Source organism: Moschus berezovskii, chromosome 23, assembly GCF_049115385.1.
Source record: "Moschus berezovskii isolate FMDL1 chromosome 23, NW_MosBer_1.0, whole genome shotgun sequence".
Taxonomy (NCBI): Eukaryota; Metazoa; Chordata; class Mammalia; order Artiodactyla; family Moschidae; genus Moschus; species Moschus berezovskii.
The window spans coordinates 32,621,837-32,631,543 of NC_142482.1; the positions used below are offsets into that span (position 1 = coordinate 32,621,837).

The window sequence follows — 9,707 nt, forward strand, 5'->3', positions numbered from 1 at the left end:
CATCTGTTGAAAGCTTCCAAAGTTGCTGTCAACTTCAGAACAAATGTTTTGATTTATTAAGGAGCTTAAATCAGACAAGGGATTCTGGAGGATGTGGAACCATCCAAAAATTGTTGTCTTAAGAGATTTATTTTCTTAATCATGAATCTGTTGCAAACTTCATGCTAAAAAAAGCTAACTTTCTGTGGGTGCTCCCTCCAGTTCTGAGAATGTAATGAATCCCAAAGATTAGACCTCTTGGTAAAAATAAACATGTGGATTAGTGGCAGATAATAGGCTACCCAAAATGGAATTGTATATCCTGCTTAAAAGCCTCTCAAAAAAAAAAAAGCCTCTCAAAGTTTTGAACTCTTTGAACTTTAATAGGAATCTGAATATACACCCGGACAGAGGAGCCTGGTGGGTTATAGTCCATGGGGTCCCAAAGAGTTGAACATGACTGAGTGGCTGATACAAGATGATTTTGTCAATAAAAATTCATCGCTTTTAATTTCCTTTGTAGTGGGACATACTGATTAAAACAAAGCTCTGGTTTTTATTGAGTACTTTTGACTGAGATATAATTGACATAGAACATTATATTAACTCCAAGTATACAGCTTGATGATTCCTTATTTATGTATATTGCAAAATGATCACCACGATAAGTCAACATCCATCAGCATACATTGTTTACAAAAACATTATTTCTTTAATGAAAACTTTTAAGATCTACTCTCTTAGCAGCTTTCAAATATGCTACACAGTGTCATTAACCAGTCACCACGCTGCACATGACATTCCCATGACCTTTGTTTTATTCCTGAAATTTTGTCCCTTTTGACTCCCTTCACATCCATTTTGCCCACCTCTGACCCCTCAGCTCCGGCAAGAGCAATCTCTTCTCTGTATCTATGAGCACCCAGCATTTATTATATAGGTAAAGCACTGTGGTGGGATTTCCTGATATGAGTAGAAACGATCTGAAAGAAAGTCTAGTTTAAGTTCACCATGCCTCCCTCTGTTGTTGGGTCGCTGAGTCATGTCTGACTCTCTGTGACCCCAGGGATTACAGCACGCCAGGCTCCTCTGTCCTCTACTGTCTCCTGGAGTTTGCTCAATTTCATGTCCACTGGGGCAGTGCTTCTATCTAACCCTCTCATCCTCTGCTGACCTTTTCTCCTTTTGCCTTCAATCTTTCCCAGCATCACAGTCTTTTCCAAAGAGTCAGCTCTTCGAAACCAGTAGCCAAAGTATTGGAACTTCAGCTTCAGCATCAGCCTTTTCAATGAATATTCAGGGTTGATTTCCTTTTGTATTGACTGGTTTGATCTCCTTGCAGTCCTGGGGACTCTTGAGTCTTCTCCAACAATACAGTTTGAAAGCATAAATTCTTCGGCACTCAGCCTTCTATATGGACCAACTCTCTCATCTGTACATGGCTACTGGAAAAACCATAGCTTTGATTATATGGACCTTTGCTGGCAAAATGATGTCTCTGCTTTTTAATACACTGTTTAGGTTTGTCAGGGCTTCCAGGTGGCTCAATGATAAAGAATCCACCTGCCTATGCAGGAGACGCCAGAGACTCAGGTTAGATCACTGGATCAGGAAGATCCCCTGGAGGAGGAAATGGAAGCCTGTTCCAGTATTCTTAATGGAAAAATCCCATGGACAGAAGAAGCCTGGAAGGCTGCAGTCCCTGGGGTCGCAAAAACTTGGTCATGACTGAGTGACTCAGCACACACTGAGAACGAGGTTTGTCATAACTTTCCTTCCAAGGAGCAAACATTTTTAATATGACTGTAGTCACCACCTGCAGTGACTTTGGAGACCCCCAAAAAAATCTGTCACTGCCTCCACTTTTCCTCCTTTTATTTGCCATGAAGTAATGGGATTTGGCCACCTCATGCGACGAGTTGACTCACTGGAAAAGAGTCTGATGCTAGGAGGGATTGGGGATGGGAGGAGACGGGGACGACAGAGAATGAGATGGCTGGATGGCATCACCGACTCGATGGACATGAGTTTGAGCGAACTCCGGGAGTTGGTGATGAACAGGGAGGCCTGGCGTGCTGTGATTCATGGGGTCGCAGAGAGTCGGACACGACTGAGTGACTGAACTGAACTGAACTGAACTGAATGGGATCAGATGCCATGGTCTTTGTTTTTTTAATATTGTGCTTCAAGCCAGCTTTTTCACTCTCCTCTTTCACCCTCATCAAGAGGCTCTTTAGTTCCTCTTCACCTTCTGCCATAGGGTGGTATCATCTGCATGTCTGAGGTTGTTAATATTTTTCCTGGCAATCTTGATTATAGCTTGTGACGGCATTTCTCATGATGTACTCTGCATATAACTTAAATAAGCAGGGTGACAATATACAGCCTTGATGTACTCCTTTCCCCATTTGGAGCCAGTCCATTGCTCCATGTCTGGTTCTAACTGTTGCCTCTTGACCTGCATACAGATTTCTCAGGAGGCAGGTAAGATGGTCTAGTATTCCCACCTCTTTAAGAATTTTCCACCGTTTGTTGTGATCCATACAATCATATCAGCATAGTCAGTGAAACAAGTAGATGTTTTTCTGGAACTTTCTTGCTTTCTCCATGACCCAACAAATGTTGGTAATTTGATTTCTGGCTCCTCTGCCTTTTCTAAATCCAGTTTGTACATGTGGAAGTTCTCGGTTCACGTACTGTTGAAGCCTAGCTTGAAGGATTTTGTGCATAACCTTACTAGCATATGAAGTGAGTGCAATTTTGTAGTAGTTTGAACATTCTTTGGCATTGCTCTTCTTTAGGATTGGGATGAAACTGACCTTTTCAAGTCCTGTGGCCACTGCTGTTTTCCAAATTTGCTGGCATATTGAGTATAGCCCTTTAACAGCATTATCTTTTAGGATTTCAAATAGCTCAGCTGAAATTCTGTCACCGCCACTACCTTTGTTCCAAGTAATATTTCCTAAGACCCTTTTGACTTCACACTCCAGGATGTCTGGCTCTAGGTGAGCAACCACACTATCATGGTTATCTGGGTCATTAAGATCTTTCTTGTCTAGTTATTCAGTGTATTCTTGCGACCCCTTCTTAATCTCCTCTGCTTCTGTTAGGTTTTACCATTTCTGTCCTCTATCATGCCCTTCCTCGAATGAAACGTTCCCTTGATGTCTCTAATTTTCTTGACGAGATCTCTCGTTTTCCCCATTCTTCTGTTTTACTCTCTTTCTTTGCATTGTTCATTGAAGAAGGCCTACTTATCTCTCCGTGCTATTCTCTGGAGCTCTACATTCCTTTGGGTGTATCTTTCCCTTTCTCCATTGCCTCTCGCTTTTCTTCTCTCCTTGGCTGTAAAGCCTCCTCAGACAACCATTTTGCCTCCTTGCATTTCTTTTTCTTTGGGATTGTTTTGGTCACTGCCTCTTGTACAGTGTTACCAACCTCTGTCCACAGTTCTTCAGGCACTCCATCTATCAGATCTATTCGTCACCTCCACCGTATAATCATCAGGGACTTGATTTAGATCATACCTGAATGGCCTACTGATTTTCCAGGCTTTCTTTAATTTAAGCCTGAATTTTGCAGCAAGGAGCTGATGATCAGAGCCACAGTCAACTCCAGGTCTTGTTCTTGCTGATTGTATGGAGCTTCTCCACCTTTGCCTGCAAAGAACATAATCAATCTGATTTTGGTATTGACCATCTGGTGGTGTTCATGTGGAGAGTCATCTCTCATGTTGTTGGAAAAGAACGTTTGCTATGACCAGTGTATTCTCTTGACAAAACTCTGTTAGCCTTTGTATTGCTTCAGTTTGTACTCCAAAGTCAAATGTGCCTGTTATTCTGGGCATCTCTTGACTTCCTGCTTTTGCATTCCAGTCCCCTATGATGAAAAGAACATCTTTTTTTTTTTTTTTTTTTTTGCTGTTACTTCTAGATCTTTAGGTCTTCATGCTGCTGCTAAGTCGCTTCAGTCGTGTCCAGCTCTGTGCAACCCCATAGACGGCAGCCCATCAGGCTCCCCCGTCCCTGGGATTCTCCAGGCAAGAACACTGGAGTGGGTTGCCATTTCCTTCTCCAATGCATGCAAGTGAAAAGTGAAAGCGAAGTCACTCAGTTGTGTCCGACTCTTTGCGACCCCATGAATCACAGCACGCCAGGCCTCCCTGTCCATCAACAACTCCCGGAGTTCACTCAAATTCATGTCCACAGAGTCGGTGATGCCATCCAGCCATCTCATTCTCTGTCGTTCCCATCTCCTCCTGCCCCCAATCCCTCCCAGCGTCAGTCTTTTCCAGTGAGTCAACTTGTCACATGAGGTGGCCAAAGTATTGGAGTTTCAGCTTTAGCATCAGTCCTTCCAATGAACACCCAGGATTGAGCTCCCCTAGAATGGACTGGTTGGATCTCCTTGCAGTCCAAGGGACCCTCAAGAGTCTTCTCCAACCCCACAGTTCAAAAGCATCAGTTCTTTGGCTATCAGCTTTCTTCACAGTCCAACTCTCACATCCATACATGACCACGGGAAAAACCATAGCCTTGACTAGATGGACCTTGGTTGGCAAAGTAATGTCTCTGCTCTTTAATATGCTATCTAGGTTGGTCATAACTTTCCTTCATGTACTTCATCAGTCAGTTCAGTTCAGTTCAGTCGCTCAGTCGTGTCCGACTCTCCGCGACCCCATGAATCACAGCACGCCAGGCCTCCCTGTCCATCACCAACTCCCGGAGTTCACTCAAACTCATGTCCACAGAGTCGGTGATGCCATCCAGCCATCTCATTCTCGGTCGTCCCCTTCTCCTCCCGCCCCCAACATGTACTTCATAGAACCGTTCAAATTCAGCTTCTTCAGCATTAGTGGTTGGGGCATAGACTTGGATTGCTGTGATATTGAATGGTTTGCCTTGGAAATAAACTGAGATCATTCTCTCGTTTTTAAGATTGTCCCCAAGTACTGCATTTTGGACTCTTTTTGACTATGAGCGGCTACTCCATTTCTTATAAGGGATTTTAATCTTCCTTTTGACAGTTTCTGATATTGGCCACAAGGTGGCAACATCCACCCAAGACAATCCTGCTCTTCTGCGACAGAAAAGCCCCTGTAAATACGCAATAGCTAAACACAGTTCGTTAAAAGTAATAACAATAAACTTTATTTCTTTTTGCAGGATTTTTAGGTTCACAGTGATTTTGAGCAGAAGGCACAGAGGTTTCCCATATACCCTGTGACCCCACACGTACATCCCTTTTCCATTATCAACATCCCTCCTCATCCCGCCCCAGGATGGTAACTTCTTTACAACTGATGAACCTACAGTGACCTATCATTATCACCCCAAGTTGTAATTTTGCATTAGGGTTCACTCTTGGTGTCTTATATTCTATGGGTTTGGACAAGTGTACAGTGTCAGGTACTCACCTTTAAAGGATCAAACAGGGTGTTTTTGCTGCCTTCAAAATTCTCTGTGCTTAGTCTCTTCATCCCGCCCTCCCCTCTAACCCCTGGCCACCAATGATATTTTTACTGTAGCCATAATTTTACCTTTTCCAGAACGTCATATAGTTGGAATCATGCAGCCTGTGGCCTTTTCAGATTGGTTTCTTTTGCCTAAGTAATTTGCATTTAAGTTTCCTCCTTGTCCATTCATGTCCATACCTCATAGTTTGCACTTTTTTAGTTTATTTTTTATTTTATTCTGGGGCATAGTTGATTTGCCAATGTTGTGTTAGCCTCAGGTGACAGCAAAGTGATTCACTTATATATATACAGGTATCTCTTTTTTTTTTTTAGATCCTTTTCCCATGTATATTATTACAGAATACTGAGTAGAGTTCTCTGTGCTATACAGCGGGTCCTAGTCATATAGGATACTTTTAAGTCAAACAGTATGATCTCAGAAAGGGCTTGTATAAACCTATACTTACGTAAATCAAAAAATACGCCAGGCAGTTAAGTGAAAGCAAAATATCTCCAATGATTTAACATTAACTTTTTTTTTCTCAGTCTTCCAGTTGAGGAATTTCCTGACATGAAGTTGGATTTGGTCCCAATAGTGAGAAATGGTAAGTCATTATGTTTTAAAATCCACAAAACCTATTTAAGCTGTAATTTTGCTGTCAGCACTTCAGAACCTAACCATCACGTCTAAAAATATTTCTATGGGGAGTGTTTTAATTCAACTTAGTTATGCCAAAAGAGTGTGGTCTAGTTTCTTCACACTTCCCCAGGTAGAGGCGGTTTCTTCAGCTCCACGCCAGAGCTTGTTGTAGTGGTGGTCAAAGATAAAAAGTTTGGTGGGTCTTTATTTTCCCATCGCATCACAGTGGGGTCATCAGCTTCATTTTCAGTGATGCTTCGGGGATCTTAGCCCACCCGGTGCCCCCACACATCAGAAAAATCCGTGTGACCCCATGACTGCCTTGAAACCACAGAACCTTGTTAAGATTTTCCAAGGACTTTTTGTTTGGTTGGGTTTGGTTTTGCTGTTTAATTATAACAGGAAACAGGAAAGGGGTCAAAACACCAAACAAAGAGAATTTGCAAAGTTTCAAGACAATAGTCTCCCAACGAGAGTTGTCCCTGGCACTCACTGAAATGTAAATGAAATTAACTTTTGATGGTTCTCACTGTTCTACAGTTTGTTTAGCTTCCTTCTTGAGAGTCCTGTCCAGTTCTTATCCTCCAAGAAATTTGTCCATCATCTTTGACTCCCATTCCTCCCCACCTCCTTCATTTATTCAATACTTACAGGAAAAGCTGCAGATACATACATCAGTTTGAGAATATAAAATTAACTAAAGATTTAGTTACATTTGGACTTCCCTGGTGGTCCAGTAGCTAAGCCTCTATGATCCCAGTACAAGGGGCTAGGGTTCCTGGTCAGGGAACTAGATCCCACATGCTGCGACTAAGAGCCGGTACAGCCAAATAAATCATTCTTTTAAAAAATATTTAATTATGTTCAGAAGAAAACATTTCTTTCTTTTTTTAAAATTGAAGTACAGTTGAACTGAACTGAACTGACAGCATTGAGTAGAGTTCTCTGCTATAGACTCAGTTCAGTTCAGTACAGTCGCTCAGTTGTGTCCGACTCTTTGCGACCCCATGAATCACAGCACGCCAGGCCTCCCTGTCCATCACCAACTCCTGGAGTTCACTCAAACTCACGTCCATCGAGTGTGTGATGCCATCCAGACATCTTATCCTCTGTCGTCCCCTTTTCCTCCTGCCCCCAATCCCTCCCAGCATCAGGGTCTTTTCCAATGAGTCAACTCTTCGCATGAGGTGGCCAAAGTATTGGAGTTTCAGCTTTAGCATTAGTCCTTCCAATGAACACCCAGGACTGATCTCCTTTAGAATGGACTGGTTGGATCTCCTTGCAGTCTAAGGGACTCTCAAGAGTCTTCTCCAACACCATAGTTCAAAAGCATCAATTCTTCGGTGCTCAGCTTTCTTCATAGTCCAACTCTCACATCCATACATGGCTACTGGAAAACCATAGCCTTGACTAAATGGACCTTTGTTGGCAAAGTAATATCTCTGCTTTTTAATATGCTGTCTAGGTTGTAGGTTCTATTTTATACATAGTAGTGTACATATGTCAATCCCAATCTCCCACTTCATCCCACCTCCACTTCCTTGTATGAACTTTTCTTTAAAGTTTCCTGGTGGTTCAGAGTTCTTGGCAAATATGTCAAATTCTTCCCGCAGAGAGAGGCTTTTTAGGCTTTTTTTTTTTTTTTTTCCAGGAGGGTAAGCCTGAGGGCCAATGCATGAGATCCCTGTTTGGTTCAAGATAATTTCCAGAGGTTGAGATAAATTCAGTGGGTGTGAACATATGTATGCTGTATTCCATTCCACGGAGATGACTCAGAATTCAGAAGGTTGGTGCTTCAGCCACCCACAGCTGTTTTCTGGGCAATTCCAAATATTTTAATCCTGATGCTGCTATTAATTAAGCATTTGATCCAATACCTGGAACTCATACTTCTTCCTAACTGCCCACCAGCTACAGAGCCAGTGAAGTTTGGAGAAGGAGCACGTCAAGAATCTGGCCTGCTTGCTCTTTAAGCAGAGAGTAACATAGAAATCGCAGAGGAGAACGAGGAGGGCTGGAGTCTGGAGATGCTGTTTGTTTTCTCAGCATGCTGATAAAATATTTGCCAAGATCTAAAGCAGGAGATATTGAAGTTGAATTTCTCTGTAGAAAGTTTAGAGCCAAAGTCAGCTAACAAAATATAAATTTTTGGTATCATTGCTAAACATATCATAAGTACTGAATCTAATAAATGTGTGTTGGTTTATTATTGACTTTTTGTTTCATTTTCCTGCCTTTCATCAATTTGTTATTAACTTGGGACATAATAACTAATTGTATAATCATTTGGACTATTTCTTGGGAGAAACGAGGAAAGAAAGCCCAAGTTATCCAGTTATAGAAAATCAGAATAAATTAAATTTGCTTTTAACTTGTTCTGCTCTGTTTTTCTGTGGCTGTAGTTCTGGGAAGGGAAAGTCAACGTAATCTGATTGTAAATGATGGGGATTTGATATGCTGGTTAATGATTATCCATAGGCCAGGAGGGTTTGCCAGGCTTGTTCAGACCCAAAGCATTCCTGGACAAGCAGCAGGAATAGCCAGAGCCAAAGAACCTGATAATTGGGGGAAATTCTTCTTCTTTAATTGGTTGTAAGGCATAATAGTACTTAGTGTAGGAAAGACATTTAAAATGTGAATTGCCTCTATGTACCTATCCCTTTGTTTATTTCCTTTGCAGGGAACATTACTGGTTCTAAACTTTAGGGAGGGGAGAAAAGCCAATGTGGGGATACCTCTAGTTAAACTAGAAATATGTGGTTCTGGAAGGTTTTCCCCTGCTTAACTATTGTTTTTTTTAATGTCATCTCCCGCCTATGACTTGTTGAAATACTAATCTTTCATAAGGAACCTTTAGGTTTAGAAAACACATTTCAGAATTTCCTATTCTAGCTGAAAGGCAGAGTTTTTTTAAATGATTTTCATTTCCTTCTTTAGAAATTTTTTCCTTTAGAATTTTTAAATTACTTGAAAATTTTGACTGCACTGTGCAGCATGAGGGATATTAGTTCCCCAGCCATGGATTGAACCTGTGTCCCCTGCAGTGGAAGCATGGATTCCTAACCACTAAACTGCCAGAGCAGTCCCCTAGAATTTTTATAAAATCAAACTGTTTTGCTAAAACTCCAGCCCCAAAGTTCTAAACAATTAAATGTGTTTTATAGGTTTTTTTTTTTTTTTTCACAAAACCTAAGAACGATTTGAGGTTTAAAAATAAAATGCCTTGGGACTTCCCTGGTGGGCCAGTGATTAAGACTCCACGATTCCAATGCAGGGGACAGAGTTTTGATCCCTGCTTAAGGAACTAGGATCCCACATGCCTCATGGCTCAGCCAAATAAATAAATTAATTAAATTTACATTAAAACTACACAACTCTTAGAAGAAAACAGAGAAAGGGAATTCTCTGGTGGTTCAGAGGTCTTTCACTGGGGAAATGGGTTCAATCCCTGGTCAGGGAACTAAAATAAGATCCCACATGATACTCAGTGTGGCCAAAAAAAGGGAAAGGAAACATACAAGGGAAAGCTTTCTGACTTCAGATTTGATGATGAGTTCTTGGATATGACACCAAAAGAACAGGGAACAAAAGAAAAATAGGTAAATGAGACTTTATAAAAATGAAAATTATCAA

The 9,707-nt window shown here is 41.4% G+C and overlaps 1 protein-coding gene across 1 annotated transcript in view; it reads left to right on the top strand.

Moving 5' to 3' along the window:
- Nucleotides 1-8,261, top strand: part of LOC148774126 (uncharacterized) — a 63,747-nt gene extending 55,486 nt beyond the window's left edge. Inside the window, exons 3-4 of the mRNA XM_088831236.1 lie at nt 5,981-6,039; nt 7,986-8,261. Coding sequence (XP_088687362.1) covers nt 5,981-6,039; nt 7,986-8,047 — 121 coding nt within the window. The 3' untranslated portion in view covers nt 8,048-8,261. The remainder of the gene's footprint in view (nt 1-5,980; nt 6,040-7,985) is intronic.
- Nucleotides 8,262-9,707: the final 1,446 nt, after the last annotated feature.